The sequence below is a fragment of the Necator americanus genome, chromosome II, assembly GCF_031761385.1.
Source record: "Necator americanus strain Aroian chromosome II, whole genome shotgun sequence".
In the NCBI taxonomy this organism is placed as follows: Eukaryota; Metazoa; Nematoda; class Chromadorea; order Rhabditida; family Ancylostomatidae; genus Necator; species Necator americanus.
The window spans coordinates 12576337-12598232 of record NC_087372.1 but is presented as its reverse complement, the minus strand read 5'-3'; the positions used below and the strand labels follow the sequence as shown (position 1 = coordinate 12598232).

At 40.1% G+C, this 21896-nt stretch overlaps 5 protein-coding genes across 5 annotated transcripts; 1 reads left to right on the top strand and 4 right to left on the bottom strand.

Annotated features, from left to right (window-relative positions):
- Positions 1 to 1837: 1837 nt before the first annotated feature.
- On the bottom strand, positions 1838 to 4942 carry RB195_017652 (uncharacterized protein; the record flags this gene model as incomplete). The annotated part of the gene is made up of 4 exons (XM_064184739.1): positions 1838 to 1975; positions 4028 to 4193; positions 4286 to 4455; positions 4862 to 4942. The coding sequence occupies 4 exons, from the start codon at positions 4940 to 4942 to the stop codon at positions 1838 to 1840; spliced, it is 555 nt and encodes a 184-aa protein (XP_064040620.1).
- A 514-nt stretch (positions 4943 to 5456) lies between these two features.
- RB195_017651 (uncharacterized protein) lies at positions 5457 to 8167 on the bottom strand (the record flags this gene model as incomplete). The annotated part of the gene is made up of 6 exons (XM_064184738.1): positions 5457 to 5582; positions 6225 to 6326; positions 6844 to 6901; positions 7509 to 7652; positions 7710 to 7810; positions 8105 to 8167. The coding sequence occupies 6 exons, from the start codon at positions 8165 to 8167 to the stop codon at positions 5457 to 5459; spliced, it is 594 nt and encodes a 197-aa protein (XP_064040619.1).
- A 796-nt stretch (positions 8168 to 8963) lies between these two features.
- On the bottom strand, positions 8964 to 10417 carry RB195_017650 (uncharacterized protein; the record flags this gene model as incomplete). Its single annotated transcript, XM_064184737.1, has 6 exons — positions 8964 to 9102; positions 9161 to 9252; positions 9310 to 9456; positions 9508 to 9699; positions 9788 to 10000; positions 10196 to 10417. The coding sequence occupies 6 exons, from the start codon at positions 10415 to 10417 to the stop codon at positions 8964 to 8966; spliced, it is 1005 nt and encodes a 334-aa protein (XP_064040618.1).
- A 1443-nt stretch (positions 10418 to 11860) lies between these two features.
- RB195_017649 (uncharacterized protein) lies at positions 11861 to 14207 on the top strand (the record flags this gene model as incomplete). Its single annotated transcript, XM_064184736.1, has 4 exons — positions 11861 to 12016; positions 12180 to 12264; positions 13749 to 13984; positions 14139 to 14207. The coding sequence occupies 4 exons, from the start codon at positions 11861 to 11863 to the stop codon at positions 14205 to 14207; spliced, it is 546 nt and encodes a 181-aa protein (XP_064040617.1).
- A 168-nt stretch (positions 14208 to 14375) lies between these two features.
- On the bottom strand, positions 14376 to 20013 carry RB195_017648 (uncharacterized protein; the record flags this gene model as incomplete). Its single annotated transcript, XM_064184735.1, has 19 exons — positions 14376 to 14501; positions 14786 to 14950; positions 15023 to 15148; positions 15212 to 15290; positions 15429 to 15533; positions 15601 to 15665; positions 15727 to 15840; positions 15925 to 16086; positions 16264 to 16373; positions 16443 to 16612; positions 16664 to 16794; positions 16873 to 16938; positions 17295 to 17390; positions 17448 to 17540; positions 18266 to 18402; positions 18769 to 18881; positions 19008 to 19102; positions 19194 to 19316; positions 19978 to 20013. 19 exons carry the CDS (start codon positions 20011 to 20013, stop codon positions 14376 to 14378), a joined length of 2112 nt encoding a protein of 703 aa, XP_064040616.1.
- Positions 20014 to 21896: the final 1883 nt, after the last annotated feature.

Genomic DNA, 21896 nt, shown 5'->3' with positions numbered 1-21896 from the left:
AAGACAACGTTCCGGACCAGGTCATGTAAGCCGGTGGCTACTGTTTAGGCAGGCCTTTGCATGCGTGTTCCCGCTTCCTGAAGAAGGCATGTTACCAATCTGAGGCAAAAGTGTAAGGAAATAGACACGCGGACGCATGGAGGTGTAACGCAACACCTGCAGTAGCCTTGGCTATGGAACAGTTACAACGTTTCTCTGCACATGAATCAACTGCGCGGTACAACTGCACAACGACACAACAATTACAGGCTGTTGGACCCGTCCCAACTCATTTTTCCGCTTTGCAGTGCACGTGCACCAATTCGACGCCATAGGCCCCGTCGCAACCCATTTTATAGCATTCTGGCGTCGGCGTATCGTGAAACTCGTTTCCCTCTATTTTTGGGATTTCGTGGCACGGCTGAAGCCGGCGTCCGGCTAAAGCCGTGTTCGCTTCGTTCCGTTCACTGATCAATGAAAATAGTAGTATTGGCATTTTCTGTAATAATAAAATTGTGTTGTCAACGTTTTCTTCTTTTTTAAAAATAAATCTAGGCAAAAGATTTCATAAAAAGATTTCATATTCTTTCTAAACGCTTCAGTTCTACATTTATAGTATATTAAAACTTCAGCTTCAAACACTCCTTCGATACCAATATAATATAGACACGGATTGAAAGGATTACTCGAAGCATGGTTTTTCTCCTTTTTTTCTCCAACAGTTATAAAAAACCAGTCTGAATGTCCAGCTAAACCCCGACACACACAACACACACACACACAACACACACACACACACACACAAACACACACACACACACACACACACACACACACACACACACACACACACACACACACACAACAAAAACAAAAAAAACACACACACCCCCCACACACACACAAAACAAAAAAAAACACAAAAAAAAAAAAAAAAAAAAAAAAAAAAAAAAAAAAACGCACACACACACACACACACACACACACACGCGCGCGCGCGCGCGCACACACACACACACACACACACACGAGACAGAATAAGCCTGTTATTATATAGCATGATCATGATTTTAATATTTTGTCCTATTTAACATGCTACTCTCCTTTGTCTACTGCCCATCGCACAGTTCCTTACGACCACCTCCCTTTACGACTCCTGATAGGAAAATCCCATCACACGCTTAATCTTGATTAGGACTCTTATGGTTGCACTGCCCAATCTAAGATTCTTAAGTTTTCCAAACCAGTCCTAAAAGTTCTTTTTCCTATTCCTGATTGCTCTTCTTTTCTGACATAGATCTCTAATTTGATTTTCCCTTGCTTTGCTTTTATCTTCCATTCTTGATCTCTTTGATTTGGTGTATTGGTCCTCTTAACCATTAATATGATTAATTTTCTCCCTTATGAACGACTGCCAAACTGAAGTCTTTCAACATTCCTCCCACACTTCCCGCTTTAGTCATTATTAATTTGCCTAAAGGTTTCGATTTTGTCGAACAAGAAGTCGAAGTATTCCATGCAAATATTGACACCACTACATCATGTTTCAAGCAGAGTTTTATCTCTTCTGAAGGCTTGAACTTTTTCGGCAGACGACAGACGTGTTATTGGGCGTCCCGCAAGAGGGTAAGGTGCAACAAGGGTACTTACCTGCCGTTTTCTGTTACCGCTTTAATTTGGAACTGAGGATCCTTATTTTGAACGTCATACAGAATCAGATATTGAATTGAAATGTTTGTGAATTATACATCTTCAGAAATGAAATATACTACAAAAGCTAAAACATACAAATAAGAAAAGAAAGATATTTATGATAAAAAAAACAAGCACTGGATGAAAGACGTAATAGACGAAACAATTATGCTTTTAGACCGTTCTTCATGTGCTCATACTCCCGCAGCATAACGTCTGCCTCAAAAAGAAGAGATTCAAGGTGCGCTTTTTCCTGTCTTTCGTACTCCTCGAGGCTTTCAAAGGGACTTTTCGATGGAGGCACCTAAACGAGTGTCGGTCACTTTTTTGGAAGCAACAAACAGACATATTCTTGCATTATATTTTATGGTGCCCTTCTGCATTGGTCTGTCCCACAACTCCTTTACTTTTCTAAATATTTGTTTTAAACAAAAATTCATCGAGAACGAAAACAGTGCACTCAAATTCATTTCGGAAATTTGGAGTAAACTTCAGCTGGAATGTACCGGAGACTACTTTTTGATTGTGGTACAATATCAAATCCAAGCGTCTAGCTCGACAATTCAAAAAGTTGTGTTATAAGCTTCTTATGAGTAAGCACAGTGTGGAATTGTCGTCACCGTTCACTTATATTCAAATATAATGGTGTTTCTGTGACTCGGAATAGCAGGAGAAATCGCCTGACGAAGGTGTGAGATCCCTGGCGAACTATGCCTGGGCTCCTATAACCATTCCATGCCTGCTACGTAGGTGAGCGGAGCCAGAGTAGTTTTGAACCTTGTTAAACGAAGTGACATCGTTCGAAGTACCTTCTCACTGCGAGAAAAACTAGCTGTTCGAAATATTTCAAGTACGGAAAAATTAGTAGAAGCTGCAAAAATCATGTTTTTGCGAAAACAGTCGAAATTTCCTACAATTTGATCACTCAAAAACCAGATATCATCTTATGTAAGCGCCTAAACCATGACTTATGAAGAAAGGAGAGTCCTAAGCCAGTACCAAGCTACCTCTTATTTCGAATTATATGAACAGTGCACTGCGAGCAAGCTAGGGTCTGCAAAACTCCGTCAGAGTAGTGGACGTACCACGTCCACTACTCTGACGGACCTGAAGAAGCAGCTAGTCCGCAATCGTTCCTATGGCAGGCTCTGCAAAACAACTAACTGCGCCGTTTTTCCGAACGGAAAACATGGTGACTGCGCGGTACAAGGAGTTATCTGTCTGATCGCACGTACGCGTGTTGAGTATAGTGGCGAAGAAGGAAGAGAACCATGAACTCGAATCAAGGAGCACCTAGATGAACTCGTAAAATCAAGATCATCAACCTCTTAGGTACTCATTGCAAACAGTGTCACCACAATAACTCTTTCAAGATAACAGTCACGATCTTGCCACGCTGGCCTAATGTTCTTGCGCAATACATTGCGAAACAAACATTGCGAAGCGTTTTATATAACGGCCAGAAGTCCGATAATGAATGCATCGCTCCGACCATCGAGCTGGCGCTGTATACCTCTGCAGGTTTTGACCTATGGTGGCATCCTTATTAGGTGCTATTAGTGGCACAATTCTATTAAAACAACCACTCGTATGTAAATATGATGGCTTTACGACTATCAAGCTGAGCGCTATTTTGGTCTGCTGCACTGACGTCTTCTTTGAGCTATTTGTTTGCGTAGCCTCATTTTGTGGGGTAATGAGGCGTTCGATGAAATTCTTTGGTCGTTCATGTTTTTAATTTTCCACACTCTGAAGAAGGCCACGACGCTCAGACGATAGCCGTAATAAAGATCAACAGAATCAGCACGAGTGAATTTATCAACTAAAAATTCATAAATGAAACAGACTTTGAAACAGAATCGAATCTGTGACACAGTGATCCAAGATAGAAGAGCTAATCGATCCCAGGAATCTGTTCCCAGTTATATCAAGAGGCACAGGTGGGCTGTGTTGGGGCACTTTTGGAGTTTGCTTGAAACTGGATAAGTTGATGGTAATTGGTGATTTCGGGAAGTACGACTTTACTGCTTCATCTCACGCATTTTGTTTGCTGCTCTTTCCATATTGACCGCATAATAACATCATCGACATCCCTTCAACTTCCAATTTTCCCAAGCAGTTCCTGATGACAGCGCTAGAGATGTTTATGTTTACCACGTCATACAGCATTCGAGTAGCTTCACCTGCATAACCGTCTTTGAAGAATTTCAAAAGCAGTGTCTGCCTTTCTTCTATAAATATTTTCTTCTGAAGTTACAATTATAAGACAAAGTAATTTCCAACTTACTAATTGATTTCGATGTATTATTTATTCAAAAAATGGTTCAGAGAGAAAATAAATGTCCACTAAATTTACCTCTGAGTCTCCCATAAGCAATTTCATGTCGGTAGAGTCAAATTCCGACAATGGCACAGTTTTCGTAGAGAACTCAGCTTGCTGCTGCTTGGTATGCTTGCTCAACTCATTGGTGAGTTCTCGCATTTTTTTGAGCATGTCTCCCACTAATTCACTATTCGGCATTCTAAACTGGTTTAACACGACTCTCAGGATCTCAGGAATTAAAACAGCAAAATACAACCGTATCATGTAAGAACACTAATATTCTAAACCCACCGTTGAATAGCAATTTCAGCCTTCTGCAATTTTCTTGCAGTGTTCACTATACGTTTCTTGCAATTTTCGGTGGGAGAAGGAGAACTGCAGCAAGAATTATTCTGAGAACCATGCACTTCGTAAGACGGTACCTCTGTTCTTTCGCGGTACTCATGTGTGAAGATCTCAAACTAAAAGTGTGCTTAAGACAGCTTCAGTGAACTTTTTGAAATCAAACTCTCCCCCCCCCCACTGATAGGTAAGGGTTGAAACGTGGTTTGCAAATATCACGCAGAAAACGCTCAACTTCGTTTAGAAATCCAAGAATATGAGATATCAGGAACACTCGGAAGCATCATTCTTTAACCCAATATATCTGAGAAATGTGGTCCGTCAAAATGATTCATGCAGTGTCCCAAAACGAGGAGAATTTCCGCAAGCGCTGTTTTTAAAGTATATTGCATGTTGCAGTAAAATGCACTATCCAGAACAGCACGTAAGAAAATTGGAACATGAATAGTTGAAGTGTTGTGGTGCGAAGAAATGTGTAAATAACTCCAGTAATTCTAAGTATTCGAATAGAAAACTACTACTCACTTGGGAGCAAGCGAAATTTTGTTGATCTATGTTACGGTCAGCATCAATAGCAGTTGAAGTTTCCTCCAACATTTCGGCCATTCTAATTACGAAAAAACTACGAAAAGTTACGAAAAATTAACGACATCAAATTCATTTTTCAACAATCGAATAAATCCATACAAGCAACCGAAAACGGCTATTCTATCAATAACATAAAACATGGAGGTCAGTTTTATTACATGTTACATGATTTGCCACCACAAAACTAAGTTACAAAGACAACCGAAACCCGCAGGAAAAAATAACATTATGTACAAGTATGTGTAAATGATAAAGATATAACAATGTAACTTAGTTGTTCCACCCAAAGTCGAGAAAAAAAAAACCAAAAAAAAAACACATCTAACAAACTCAGAATTAAAAATGAATTATAAAAACTCAGTTAGCGAGGTTCGAATAATGCTCGTCTCCTTCTACCGGTTGGATGGTAATTTCAGTCATCTAATAATACATATGTGACCACATGAATAGATTTCTAGATGAATTTAAAGGTCGCGTTCACGAGGAAAAAAGGTTTTCTGACTCATACTCTCTTAACATGGGATTCTAATTCTCACAACCAAAAGAAATTAAAATGTAGAAGGAATCGAGTCAAAACTTCTTCCCATTCAAATAACTCGTTTCCAACGAATTCTTCGTTTTGGCCCATCAGGTGTGAGCCCCGCATCAGCGGAGGTGCCTGTAAACTGCGCGTGTGTGCGCAACAATTAGAATCGAGACAGTGGTGCCCGCAATTGTTACTTTTTGCAGTCTCTTATAGAGAAAAAAAAACCGTTTGTTCGTTCTTCGATTTATTATCCAACCTTCGATATTGGTACTTTCTTGCTTTTTTCAGTTCACATACATCTGACAAAGCATGATATTTCTATAAAACGTTTTCTATTCGAATTCGTTTCAAAGTTGTTTTTGTGGAGCTACTACACAGAAGTCGTTCACTGAAGTTCCAAAAATGGCGCAGAAAATGCGAATCTTATGCTGTGGATAGATGGGGTGCAAAATACTGGTTATTATCTGATAATCTTTTATTTGCACCTGCCGATAGCCGGTATGCCGTCTTCCACGCTCAGCTCTTCGCCTCGATTCTAGTAAAAGAGGCTGAAGGTTTAAAGAATTGCATAAACGAACTGTTGTTATTTGCACAGTTTACACAAACGGCACATATAGCAATCATGTGTCTACTATAACATCAAGAGGAGAACAGACAATAAGACCAAACAATTTCTGAGCGTTAAAGCCGCTTTTAAAGGAGGAGAAAACCGTTCTGCATTACTTTCCGCACTAGGGTGTTATATTTTACTGCGTTACTCAACATTTTACCTACAAATGCTGAGACAAACTCTTCCTTTGTTAGATTTTGAAAATCAGTGAAACGCATAAACTCGATGACGAAGTCGAAACAATTCCATGTTCTGTCGTCGTAGAGCTGAATAAAAAAGAAAATAAACCAAATAATTGCAGGAGCAGCTGGTTCACTGAACCGGAAAACGATACATTGTGTCCATACCATGGCGTATAATCACTGTCGAATAAGTTCGTCGCGATTTGGGAAGGAGAGAGGGGTAGAGTGTGCGTCAAACAGAGGAAGAGCTTGTGTTGCGGTAGCATGTCGCGCAAACCCGGTTGAACACATTCGACAGAGACCATAACTACCATAGTCTGGTCAGAACGGCCCAAAGCTAGTCGCGAAAATGGTTGTGTTCGAAGCGATGCGATGGATCATGCGGTTACTAACGAAGGGGGAACCTCGCTAGTTCCACCAATCTCTGCGATCTCAAAGTAGCAGAAATACTCTTCGGTCGTTACCACTCACACCACTCTGCCGCCTCGAAAACAGTCGTTCACGCGACTGCGGCAAATCAATTATAACATATTAGGTTTTAGATTTGGATACAAAAGGCCTTTCTTGTGTAGAAATATAGACCAGAACACAAGTCACATACCTGAGCAACAAATTTTCCAGAACAGCACCCAACAAAAGAAGATAGGGAGCGATCGAATCTTAAATTTCCAAAAGAAGTTGTTCTCTGACTGTGCATCTTCTATAGCGTCATTTTATGACTAGAGATTCTGCGGCCATATTTTAGAATTTGCCAGGTCCCTTGGCAACCAGCACTTCATAACCAACAGCTGCACTATCGAAAAATACGGATTTGTGGAGATTATGACTTGGAACACAAAGATAAAGGTTTGATTTGACATACTATTTCAAAAAATAGACGTCATTCGGAGAAGAATATGCTACATTCTCAAATATCTCGTTCACTTGTCACAACTTTTCTACGGGCAAGATTTTCAAACTCTTTTAAAAGCTGTTACTGTGTTACTTCTCCAACTATATCCGGGACAACAATCGCTGGAAGCCTCCAGACGACCGCTAGCGGCGTTCGATGTGAACAGAACAGAGGAAAGAAGAAATTTGTAGTAGTAATGGTCATGCAAGAAATACAGCTTCGCTACGCATAAACAGATCTAGAGCACAAATCTATCAGTAGTTGTATGAAATATTCAAACGCAATCGTCCTCTTGCTCACAATCCTCTTCAGATTACCATTGAATGTGTTTACTTTTGTAATGACTTAAAAATAATTGCTGAGGCCAAACTAACTTGTTTCCGTCATTGCTGAATTGGCAAATAACCACTGATTCATCCCAGTTGGTATCCTCTGAGGAAATACCATTAACCCAGAAAGAATGCACAGCAGATCTTGAGTCCGATATACCAATATGTAAGTCCTCTCCTGATTTGTACCTCAACATGGCCATGCTAGCCATAGTGTGAATATCTTCAAAGGGAATTGAATCTTACTCAAGAAATGACCCTCGCGTCGGCTTTACAACAATAGCACAATGTAAAGAGGTTTGCTGTTGGAAAGGACATGGGAGAGGCTCACAATTCCAATGGGGTTCCTAAGAAAATTATCCGAATATTCAATACTTAATAGTGCTCGTGGTGCTCTCGAATGAAATTGACTTCAAACGTGATGGTGCAAAGGGATTGATCAACACCAGGCACTCTATTCCTTACTCTTCTTTCTAGTTTCTTCCCTTCTCATCTCTCACCGATGAATTAAATTGAATCTATTCCGCTATTTATTTTGCAGCTAGTGCCGCTAGGGTTAAACAAGCGAGATGAACGCTATTCTCAACACGCAACTAGAAAAGAAACGAACCAAATGAACTTCAGAAACCTGCTGCACTTACGTCAAAAATCATTCCACAAGTAGGACAACTGAAGGAGGTGGAATCAAACTGAGCTACGATCATTTTTGAACAGCATGCGTAGTGCGTCAAACAGGTTAACTCCATGAAGACTCTAAACGGCGGATAATTACACATGAATTGAAACCACCTTCACTGACGTATAGTACAGCATAATGACCGCAAAGAATAAATTACAATCGTATTCACCTTTAATCATCGCACCTCCAACGACAACTATTGAGGTCACTACGAACAGGTTCATTTAGAAACTATACGAATATAGACTACTCAACAATGTAACAATGGAAATGTCAAGCAACAATAGCAAATTTCTACCCAACAACGCTTTTATAGAATATTTTCTGATAAATAATAATCTTAATGAGTACGGTTGACTCTTGCAGTTTCTTTAATGTTTCACTCTTTGATAAAAGCTCCACATAATCTGATCTGATTCGAAGGTGTGCAGTCAGAATGGCGTGTCGACGGAGTCAGCATCATACTACTGTTAGAAACAAGAAAACAACGGATTTCCACTGGCCCTCCTCGAAAAAAAAGAAGAATAAACTGTAAACATTACACAAAATAAGTCGGGTGTAACCTCACTTCAATCAAAACCGGAGATAGAAGAATAACCTTTATTACTATTTATATAGGGGTTCATTTCAAAAAAAGGAACAGGAAAACAAAAGAAGCAGCATATAATCTAACACTAATAGAAATAAAACTAGTTGCACTTCTATATTAACGTATTACCAGTAGTTTTCACCAGCGTTTGACAGAAGGGTAAAGTACAAAACAATAATAATTCGATGAGTTTCAAAAGAAAAGATCCGGTCGTTGTAATTATCTCCTATGTTTAGTAATCGACGATGACCTCCTCGTCACTCATTTCTTCAGCAAACCTCTCTGGTGAGGCTTCACCTTTCAAAGAACCCGAGCAGCTGGAGTTATCATGAGTTTTGACGTCTAGCAAACCATGTCGGGCGGCAATATTACTATAAGAACACAAATTCCGGAAGCTTCTGAAGCGAAACCAAGGAAAAAACAACATACGAGACATCCCTGTTAGTTAAGTAACAGAGCCTCGGCTGCAATTCCTGAGGTGCTTCAACATTCCATCGAGTAATCCGTAACTGAGACACTATCTGAACAAAAGAAAAAATTGGAGACAGCTAGACGCTCCAAAACAATCGGTTTCGCACCTTGTTGTAGGGCATACCAGACAGTATCATTGACTTTACCACCATCTCATCGTCTCGTGAAAGTGGGAGATCTGCTGAGTTGACCTGGTGGCCAAAGTGACCAAAACATGCCAACACATAAACAGTTTTATCGAACCGTTGAGTGGCCTGAACTGAAGAATTTGTTTTTGAACAGCTGAAGAGTCATAAGCGACCAACCTTCGCGAAGCAAGGACAGTGTTTCGACATGCGCTTGTGCTTTTTCTCACGTATCTTCATAGAATCGGTCCTAGCAGTACGTCGACCAGAGTACTGGCATGCGTACACATGCGTGGTTCCTTTCGTGCTCTTTCTACTAGTCCTTCTCACTAATTTCGTAAACGTCTCACGTTCTTTTCTAGTTTTCCATATCTAAGAAGAGTAAAATTGAAGTTTGGAACAATTAAAGCAAATAATTACAACAGCTAGCCAACAAATTCTAAATATTTTCAAACGATACCTCGAAAGTTTTCCAGCAACTAAACTGTGCTTCTATAATAGTAAAATCCGAAATCCCATCATTATGGTCGCTGTAACAGTGAGCAGCCAACTCCAGGTTACTGCGTAATGTTCCGTCGCATCCTGGACAAATAACGTAGTTTTTAACCTGACCAACAACATGATCACTTTCGGTGGAGGTTGATGTTGCGTCGACCCTTTCTTTATGAGTATTCTATAAAAACAAGTTTTATTCACCTCATATTATTTGACATCAATAGATTGTATCTGGGATAAACAACTGAAAGACATGAAATAGTGGAAAATTGCGTAACTTCTAACATGCCTGGCCTTCAACGAGAGAATCATGCGCCTCAAACACGCCAACGACATGAACAAGAAGTGAACAGCAAGATAAAATTTCTCATACCCGTTTATGTTTCCTCAGACCGCTTGGTGAATAGTAGACCTTTCCGCAGACATCGCAGTTCCGTGGCTGAAGAACCCGATACTTCGCTCTCTTGATCGCATCTCGAACATCCCTAACTTCGTCTTCTTTGCAGTAATGAACTTGACGTAAATGAGAATATAGATTGCACAGCAGATATGGACCGCGTTTGCAAATGTGACATTGAGCTGATGAGCTTTTCATCAGCTACTAAGGCTGTAAAATGTCAGCAAAATTATGCAAATCCTGAAAAGACAAGTCGGAAAGATCAACTATCTGAACAAGTGGTAGAAATGATCGACTCCGCAAAGCGTGCAGCAGGTAACTGAGAATGATTGGGGAGAACACGCTACAATACCTTCACTGAAATCAGCCTTCGGAAACAGAAGAATGCTTGTGAATGAGCTCTTATCTGACATTTTCAAAGTTTTGACCGAGGAACTGCGTGAAAATATCTGCAGTGGAATGATAGTGAAGGAAGGAAGTGGGAAGGGGGAGCATTCAACACTGCTCTACTGAGCTGCACTTTTTAGCGCGAAACGTCCACAGAGCACAAAAACTGTCCTTAAATGACAATTGTCCTTCCCATTTGAGAAGATAGTTAGATAATTAATCGGATTATCACTGGAAGTGGATAGCAAAAGTCCTAAAACCTGACCATTAGTCCTCGAAGATCAACACGCAGACAAGGACTAAAACACTAGTAGTTGCAGCACTATCTTCCTTCTTCTCTCAATAGCTTTAACATACATATCATGGATTCCCGAACATTAACGTTTAGGTTTTGGGGCCCCAATTGGCGTCGCTATTCACTTTCAGTGATGATCTGTCGAGTGATGAACTATCGCTTCAGATGCATCTCTAATGAAAAAGACAGTTGATAGTCAATGACAGTCATTGAGCTCTAGGCAGGTTTTTTTTTTGCGTGCCAAAGTACAAATCGATTAGAGCAGCGTTGTATGCCCCTTAGTTACCTTTGCACCATATCTGTTCATTTAAAAATTATGTGTGGGATATAGGGGGATGGAATATTACACCTCTATAATATACATTTAGCTTGTTCACACGTGTGGATCGAGGATCCAACGAATAAAAACAGAAAGAAACAGAAATCGGGAGAAATAAACGCACTTTCCATAACGCTAACGTCACAAGCAAACAATCGATGCAAAGAAAAACAGAAACATGTAGAAATAGATTTAAAACATGTCTAAACACTGTTAAAATAGCGACTCGGCAATCTTGCAACTACTAAAACACAAATTTTATTCGGTGGAAAATCTCACAACTGCACATGCGATAGCCTCTCGAACAAAGGAAGCTTTTTATTTAAAGGAACTCACATAAAAGTATATAGCAACAGTGGGAAATCCGCGGACTAATCGAAATCCTGCACGGATCCAATACGCAGCGCTGGTGTGCTCTCGAGTCCCAAACCTGCGCTATCGTCGTCGAGGTACGCGCGAAAATAATCGCTTCAAAATGAAGCAAAATCAGTCTTGAGCACTCCTTGTCTTCTTTTCTGCTGCGATTTCTTGGATTGTTTCATTCCTTATGCCTGTTTGTGGATCTTTTTCCACACATCTGTCAAGTCATTTCTTTGCAGTTTCTCAAGGTAGCGCTCTGCTAGGATTTTCAGTTTTTGGGATGTCTGTCGAAGAAATTGGTACTCACGAGGACGTCCAGCTGGAACAACTTCTGAAGTGCTCGCTACCAACCTCTCGTGTTAAGAAGATATGTCGTCTAGATCCCGATCTTTCTATGATTGGCGGTGATGCCATTCTCTTCTTGACGAAGGCCACGGTTAGTATTAAAAACATATGGATATATAAAACAAACAAAAATATCGTGGTTTATTATTTCCCGGATTTATTATTGATTTATGTTGCTGTGTTTATGTGATGTAACGGAGTGATCGAGCTTCTCTGAAGCAAAGAGTACATGTGTGTTGCTTTCTTTTTTTCAGGAACTATTTTTAACAGAGCTGGCGAAGGCCTCGTATACGCAAGCAGTGTTGGAAAAGAGGAAGACTATACAAACGAAGGATTTAGGTGGGGATCCAGGTTCCCGGACTCTTATGTATGTATAATGACGGATTTTTTCAAGATTCAAGATTTTCGGAGTTTTTTTCTCTTGTTTTTCTTGGTTTTTTGAAAGAGTTTTTCGTGTAATATTGTGTTAGCATAGCAAAAGTATTTCACATAAGCATCGTAGTCCCATCCAACCGCGGGTAAAGATGTGTAGGAATCCGCCTTCACCGAAGACGTAGTACAATTGGACGGGACAGTATGTTCGACGCTTCGGGTAAAATGTAGTTAGGGGCGGCACTCTGAGGTACCCAAATCGAACTGCTTTCCTACTGCATTTCGTACGACTATTTTAGGTGATTCGTGGCGGGAACTTCCACTGTGCCAGTACAGTACTCAGAGCGCAAAAAAGGTATTGGACCAGAACAGGTGCAACGACGATCGATATAACACGTTAACCGTTCTCGTCATTAAACCATATCATTTGCATAGTGGGTGTCTCTAACTTGCCGACTCTTCGTGACTTCACTCAGATAACTGATTACCACTTGGCCATAGCTTGCATCGAAATCGAAAAAGGATATCGGCGAATGGCTCGCTGATCGAGGATTTCTGTGGAAGGAGCGTCCTTGCTCCAACTGTGAAAGTCCAGTTAAATCCGCGAAGCAGGCGAATCTGCACAGCCTTCATAAAAGCTAACCCAACACCCCTTTTTGGGCCACTAAATTGCGAATACAAATTGAAAATGTGTGGACAAAGTTGTTGCATGCATGCCTATGATCTTGGATTGCTATGGAGTTCATTTTCGGTTCTTTTTTTCCTTTGGAAGTAACACATGATATGACTTAGTTATTTACTTCTCGTAAACTTGTTCGGAGTAAAACGTAATTAAGGGCATAAAAAGTAAATAAATAAATCAGTCGGGGCCCTAAGACCTAGGCATTAGTCTTAGATTATCTACGACATGTAAGCTAAAGTTACTAAGAGAAAAAAAGTGAGACAGATCGTCCAGAAGTAAGGGCGCCACTGAGTGGCCCCACAACTACATTTTTCCCTTGTTTAGAAAATCTGGTAAAGTTAAAACAGTAGTAGTTCCATCTCTGTCTTCCTGTTTACTTAGTAATTTCAACCTACATGTCGTGGATCCTCTAAGACTTATGCTTAGGTTTTAGTGCCCCGAGTGACACAGCTACTCAGTTGTGTTCTATGACCTTTTCGCAGGTACAGTACTGGCACATTGGAAGTTCCCGCCACGAATCGCTCCAAATAATCGCACGAAATACAGTAGGAAAGCAGTTTGATTTGGGTGCATCAGAGTGTCCCCCCAACTGCATTTTACCCGACGCCTCTTTAAATAACTTAGAGTAAGCAATAAGACGTTTTATGATAAAAACATAATGGTCGGTGTTAACCTTTTTCCTTTGTTCCTTTTAAATCTGAGCTTTTCTGATTTAAAAAAAAACCGTATTTGAAGGCTCTCAATTGTTTTACAGTGAAATTGCTTTCAGATAAGGCCATAGCTTCGAAACATATGTTCGAGTTCCTTGATGACACTTTGAATGACTGGCCTGAAGCTGAAACTTCCGAGACATTCTTACAAGCGAAGAATCGCATAGAAAAAAGCACCATTGAAGAGGAAGATGTAGTTGACGGGGATGTCGCTGAATTTTTGGATGATGACCTCGAGGTTGCAACGGGAGAATTCGGAGAGGGTCACGGTCTTGAAAACGACGATGGAGGAGTGGTCAGTCATATTTTAGCGCACATCACATTTCTGTGCTAATTCTTTCTTTCTCTCATGTTTTTGAATGTTTTGTTTGTTTTTGTAGATGTTGTTCTAAATGCGAATTTATTTGGTTCAGTCGAGATGATAGTGAGCTCCAGACCAACGTATTTAGGTTTCATCTGAGTCTGTCATTGCCAGCGTAGATATCATTGAAAGTTCGCAAGCAGGGAGTACAGATTAAGGTGAGACTTTCTTGTTTAACCGAATTCTTTGTGTTCATTGTCACATTTGAATTGAAGATTGGAAACACATCAACATAATATTTGCAAGGTTGAATAGCTGAAAATTATTTCTTCATGTAGAATTGAGCAAATAATTGGTGCATAACTGTGTACAACAACGAAAACAATCATTTTTCGTCTCTCTGTGGAGCTGGTTCATAGACTTCCTTCTCTTTCAAAGGTTCAGCATCGCCAGTGTTATTGACGAATGGAATACAAGGTTTCTGCTTCGACTTTAGCATACTTACAGCATCCTAAAAGTCTTTTCTTGTTTGTGTGTAGGGATTTATCAAGTGAGAGCATAGTTGGGCATGAAGCGAAGTTCTGTGCAGTTGCGTAAGTGGCTGCTCTAGAAGCGGTGCGGTGAAGCATGGCGGTTAGAACCGAGAGATAACCTTTTCTAGCACCACCCATCGTTGCAGTTCGCGATGCTTCCACATCGATTCTAATCGCCACATTCATCGCGCCCCTTTGAGCGCAACAGCTTATGCAAGTGCACCATTTATGTCGTGTTGATCCGACTATACTAGATACTTACCCAAATTGTGTCGGGCAGAGGCAGATCTTGAGTTTCTGGAAGGAACATGACAAGAATTCCTGCACAAAGAGAAAAGACTGCGAAAATTAGCATAGGTACAATGGCAAGGGTAACATCAGAGAGAATTGCGATATATCCGGAGGCACCAGCGCCCATTCGAGCGATCTTAACAAAGGATGGGATGTGAACGGTTAAGAAGAAAAATCATATAGAAAATTAACTGGTGGACTACCTCACCATAGAGGAAATGCCTACAGCACTATTCCGCACGATTGTTGGGTTCAGTTCTGATGTGAAGATATAGAGAATGTTGAACGCTCCTTGGATACATGCTTTGCCCAATAACATTAAGACTAATGCCATCTGGAGTAGAAGTGGACTTTAGATGCAGTGATACTTCTTATTTTTCGTTTCGAAATAACCTACCGTCGTTCTTTTGTTGTACATAGCCAACATGGCTGCCATGAGGATTGATCCAGCTGCCATGAGTGTTATCATTTGGGATCTGAAACGACCCAAAAACCGTCATTTGGGTATCTTCGCCTTCAATTTTCGAATTGAGCAATTTACTCGGTGTCTAATAAACTTAGAGTGGAAATTCTGATAATTGATTATGAAGTGATTCCAATGTTGGATGCTTTACCTTTTCCTTCCATATTTGAGTAGAAATACACAAACGGCTAATGTAGGAAGTTCGATGGCTCCTGCGATAGCATTGTTCAGGAAGAAATTTCCATCAAAAACTGACCTTAAACAGATAAAATATCAGAGTTCATTAGAGCATTTTTGGTTCATTTAATGTAAATTCTGCGCACCTCCCAGGAGAGGACTGATCGGACAATGCAATGACGAGCCCATAGTACACAAGAGCTGTAGCTATCTAAATACATTTAGATGTAAGTTACATAAGTTTTCTGTGAATAGTGCAACGTCAAACGAACCCAAATTATGAAAAGCATGATGTTCCGAACTCGCAATTCTGCGGCGCGGAAGAGGTGGAAATAATGGGGACGTTCGTTCTTCTTCATCCATTTTCTTTTCTCAGCGTGACGTACCTGAATAAGAAGGAGAATGTTCAGGGCGTAGCTGTTTTGTGTCATACAATATGTTCTACTATTATTTGTAAAGACTGGGCTTACCAAACCAAGATCACTTGGCAGACGACTGTTATTGTTTTTGCAGGCTTTCCGTATAATTTTCTCTGCGTCTTCGACCCTATTCATCAAGATGAGCCAACGTGGAGACTCAGGCAAGAAGTGTATAAACACTAGAGCGACGCAATGCAGTCCGACTGTTATCATCTGCATTAAGAAAGAATAAAAATACAGATTTTGTGAGTGTGAAAATCATATGAAATTTCTATCCTGAACATTTGTAAAAGCCTTTCTATCGGGATACGTCAGACTAGCGTTCTTTACGTTTTACCAACCACATCTTCGTTTCTAATAATAAAACGAAACGACAGAGTTTGTACCCACATGTATCGTTGTCCACGATTTTGTGAGGTACGCGATCAGCGCGAGGAAAGCGTAACCAAGAGCCCATGGAGCTTGAAGAAGGCTGCCAACAATAGAACGGTATTTTACCCCTAAATAAACAACGGTCCAGTTATTCCATGCTATAATTCTTAGGAGCGTTGAGTTTAGCACTCGTTTACCTGTAATTTCCATGCAAAGAACGTAGGCGGCTAAATCGGCGGCTTCGTTGCTGACTGCTAGCAAAAATCTGACGACTAGGAATATTTCGAATTCACGCGAATAGCCTAGTAGAAACCCGAATATCATGGAAAGAATCCCGAAACCATAGATTGCAGTCTTTCTGCCATATCTTGAAAAGCACAAATTTAGTGTTCGAATCCAAGCACAGAAAGTTACCGACCTATCACTAACGAATCCGCCTAGCAATCCTCCAACAAGGTAGCCAAGGGAGTAACTCATGTGTACGTGCGCCCGGCTCCAATTATTGTCGCAGACGCGATTCCATTCAGTTACAACTGTTTTCTCCATCACCTGTACTTTGAAAATGTAAGGGAGAAAGAATGAGTTTGAAAGAAAAAAAAACAAGTAGAGTTGTAGTGTAGAACTTACGGATTGGTCATACTCCCACTGCTCACATCTTAGTATTGGAGCATCGACGGTGGTGTAATTTGAAGCCTGTTAAGCATGATTGAAATTGAGAGTTATTAGCATTAGTAGAGCTTGTTATAGTACTTATATAATGTTTGTTCAGTTAGAAATTGTTAAATAATTTGTTGCCATTGTTCGTTTGTGCTATTTTACGAGAATTAAATGTGGCATATTCTTTCTTATACCGTTTCTTTCTTAATTTTCTTTTCTTCTAGTCTATGATCTTTTGCTATTTGTGGAAATGCTTCTAGTTTCTTTCTATAGAAATGTAGAAGAGCTGATATGTCATATGGTGTTCGGTATTTTGGGCTTGTAGTATTTGCTTATTTATTTTCTTCATTGCTCAGATTCACATAGACATTAGCAACAGCCTTGGAGGTTACCTGTGATAACGGAAGGTTTTTGAGGTGTACGTAATCTCGTCCGTAGTAATGGCACTGGTCATGCCAATCCATATCGCCGCGCTGCTTGTTTTTCACCTTGAGCATCCTTTGTGAAGTACTTTCACTGCTACCACAAGTGGATAATCTTCATACCGTAGGAAAAGCTATCTGAGAATTGAGCACGTCCTCCCATGTGTATGAGGTAGTGTTGGCTTCGGAGAAGACCTCCGCGTTGAAGAAAGGTATCTGAATGAAGATCTTTAGAGGAGAATCGCAGAGGGTAGCAGAGTCTCACTTCAGCTAGATAGGAAGATAAATTTGAAGTATCTACAGATTTATATACATATATTTATTTAACCTATTTTCAAGCGCTTATGCCATCCAGCATCGAGTGGACTTTTTGTTCAGGTGCACCCCATTTAGGAGGATAAATAGTAATTTTATGGAATGTACAAACGAAACCTCCTCCACCTCCGTTGTATTCAAATATTTTTTATGTATATGGCACTATAAATAAATGAACTATTACCGTGTTAATCAGGCAACATGAAAAGACGAAGAATTTGTGATACCAATGTTGTCTTTATCAGGAATCGTTCTTTGAAGCTCTACGGCTCGCACTGTTGGCGAGAAACTCTCCTGTGACATCAACTTTCGCCTTCCCCACCATACTGTCCTCTTCCTTCCCCCTTCTAGGCACACTCGATCAATACACCACGTCGTAACCAGTTGCGCTCGAAGCGGCGCGATTGAGCTAGCGGCTGGGACCTCTGCAAACTCTAGCGATAGGTGATGCTAGCAAAGGACTTCCCGGATCATAACTGTTACGTTCCACCGCACCGCTTCGGGCGCAGCCGCTTGCACCGAGCTTCATATCGTTTCGACCCAACTATAGTACTGCACATCTATACGTATATTTCAGTTTTTAACGTGAACCGATAATAACCATGATCGATCAATGACAACTATACCTTGCACCAATGATCTGGTTGGTACATCATGTAAACGACACTGAGATTAAACATTGCATGAGGTATTTGTTGAACAGAAATCATCATATACACCAACACTTGCCAATTTGAACATCCGCCAATGATGTTGAGAATACCTTAATAGGACGGATCAAGCTCTAAGTGAAACTTTTTTTTTCGAGAATCAAACTCAAAAGAAATCATACAAACGATAATCCTGTAGAATTAGCGCGCCAAGGTTATCTAATGACGGGATCAGTTGCAATTTAATTGTGAAAACAGCTACTTCTACTTCGGACTTCTACGCGGCTTCTCTCAAGGCGCTTCGGTGGAGCGTGGCGGCTGGAGACATGGTGAAACCTTAGCCGGGACCACCCATCGCTGCAGTTTGCGACGGTCCCACCTCGGTTCCAACTGCTGTCTTCACCGTGCCGTTTCGAGCGCGTACGCAAATACACTGCAACTACACTCCTGATTCATATCGTTTTGACCCGACTATAAACCTTCGAAATCGATGTCGGTAAGCCGCCGTTGCCGTTTTTGCTCAGCGTATTGTTTTTGTTTCTGGTAGTGTTGGTGTCGTATTTCCAGATCGCTTTTTAGACGTATGTTGTTCCTAAACATAGAATATATCTAACGACATTCGATAGAAGAGTTTGAAAGAAGAGAAAAAAAGTGTTTTTAAGGACACTTTGGGAGAGTCGTAAATACGAATTCAAGAAAAAAAAACTGTTATTCATACGTTGGTACTGTGAGCGTCGATTGACCGCCGTGAGGGCTATCCTCATGCACTGATTGGTCGGATAAGCCCTGAGCATCTTGAGCCATTTCTGGTACCTGTAGAATCGAACTTCATTGTATGCCACTTAAGTATGAGGTTGAAAAAGTACTATAAGATTAGTAGGATATAGAGTAATGATTTCCTTACCGATGTCTCATGATTTTGGCTTGTTGTTGGTCCTAATTGCAGTTCGGGGTCAGAGTATATTAATGGATTTTGTGTGCGCAGTTCATTGCCTGCAGCTCCACGAAGAACAAGGTCGGTGTCACTCTAAAGAACATGCAGGAGTCACATAGACTATCAGAGTTTAAAACCTCGTTCTCTTATTTTTTACTTTTGTTCCTATTTTTATTGTTTACTGTTTTTTCAACTGAAATAAGAGAGGACCTGCAAACTCATGGGTGTTCAAAAACACTGCGGTATTAAGTGTAATGTGTTCTGATGAACTACACGTGGTAAGGAAAACCAAGAAGTTATAGGAAAAACGTCCACGCTGGATGGAAAATAGAGGACTTGGGGTTTAGAATACGGATATGAGTGTGCTCCCGCCCACTTTCCTCTGAACGTCCTGAAAAACGGCGTGGGAGCCAGTTTAGTTCCTGCGAGGTACGTTAGAACGTGCCACTCTTGAACACGCTCCTGTACCATCTACAGGCTATTCATTGGTTTTGCTTAAATAAGATGCCTAGGAGATCCTATTGATTTTCGACACCTCCTCCCTTCGCAGAGATGCGGCCCGCGCACAAGGATGGTGCGTTCTCACGTTCCTCGTAGGAACGAACGCCGATCCTCACGCCGTTTTCTGGGACGATTAGGGAAAAATGAGCGGGCCCACGCTCATTTTAGTAATTCTCACCCTGAATTCTATACTTTCCCGAGGTATCGCAACTACATCCTTCTTAGTCTTGTGATAGGCTGACGTTAAACATACCTGAACAAAAGGAACAGGTTGGTCAGGGCCGAGCATCACAGCGACGAGATTGCATGTGCAATATCCTGAAGAACGTCGTGTGGAATGACCGAATTGAATGACCGTTTTTTTCATAGAATCACAACGCGAACGGAGATGAAAGTGCAATATTTAAGTGGTGTGGACGGAAATTACGGAGTTCTTCATCCTATAAAAACGCTCAAAGAATGATTTTCTTCGGCCCGCACTCGTGATATATGGTGGTTCCAATCCGTTTCTTTAGATGCCTGCATAAATGTTTAGATGGACAAGACTTTTCTTGGATGTAGTGCATAGTGTGAGATAAGCTCTGTGACAACAATCTTCTATGGATTTTATTACTTAAATATGAAAATTAATTTTTCTTTTGATAAATTCAGATTGCCTACAATAGCACGAATCATTTGCAGACTCTTTAAAATCTTACAAATGGTACTTTTTGACCAACAATTCAACCTATTTATGGGACCATTCCATAAATAATGCTGTGATTAATAATTTTTTATTTTTTATAATTAAGATGATCAAGAATTCTTTTTCGAATCTAGTTTATACTCTTTATTTCTTCCAGTCACTTTGTTTGAGATTCCTATTGGCTTCGTTCTAAAATTCTCCCTCGGACTTGAACTTATACAACTGAAAAAAAACCATATCGCCTATGGAATGACCAATATTTCGGGAACTTGCAGATACGGTCACGTATAGGACTTTGAACGTAACTGCGCGATGAGAGCAGTAATACTTCAGGTCAATACGTTTTTCGACTTGTTGTTTGAAAAAAAAAACTTTTGTTAGATAAGCTTTTCACTTTTTTGAGTTTTATTGTGTTTTCAAAAGCTTTAAACTTTGCAAGAACGTACTGTATAAATTCAATGTGTAAGAAAAAATCTCCAAAAGATCTACACATTTTGAAGAACCGAGCAAGCAGAGATTCAATAGAAAATGTGCGGAAGAGAGCAAAGGAACTAAATCCAATCTCAACCTGAACAAATAAAATGACCAGTAAGATGCAACAAAATACTAAAATAAGCAAAATATCAGTCCATCAGCGGGGAATTGTCTTCAATTCGTAGTTGATCGCGGGCAGAAATAATTGGAGATTCAGATATGTAGCTGTCCATACGACATCGCTATGAGAGTGTGAGCTGTAGCTAATGAAACAGTATGAGAACACAAATGATAAAGGATAAAGTTAACATTTATTCTTTAGTTATTTTGTTCACTTAGTTATTTATTGTAATTGTTGCTGTGATTTTAGTGATATGTGGCGACTTCACTATCATTATTTGCGTATTTTTTTAAATTTTCAATACGCACATACAAACCGAAAGCTGGTATCAGAAAGAGCGGGTTTGTGGATAATAGAAAAAATTAGGGCTAAGTGGAATTCGAGGTAATAAATGCTGTCAAATAAAATGATAAGAAAATGTTGTGATCACGGGATGAGAGCGTGCGGTAAAGTCAGGTCAGCTGGCTATCCGACAAGTAACCCTGCCGGCTAGCCCTTAAGATAATGAAGGCATAAAATATTGATGACGTATGTCCTGGTATTAAACTGAAAGCGGCATGAAGAAATCCTGTAAAAACTATGTTTTTTTTTTCCTGCCACAGTGGAATAGCGATGTCAGAAGAGAAGGATATATAGCTGCATTGAATCAACCGTTCTTTGTTCTTTATACTTACCTTGCTCTTAATTATGCAGCAGAAGTAGTCAGTTATAATTACTCAATGGATAATTTGTACCAAAGACGGGTGCATTACATAGTAGCACAATTCGAGCGCAGTGATTATTATTATTATTATTGTTATTATCACTGATACTAATACTAATAATAATAATAATAATAATAATAATAATAATAATAATAATATTATTATTATTATTATTATTATTATTATTA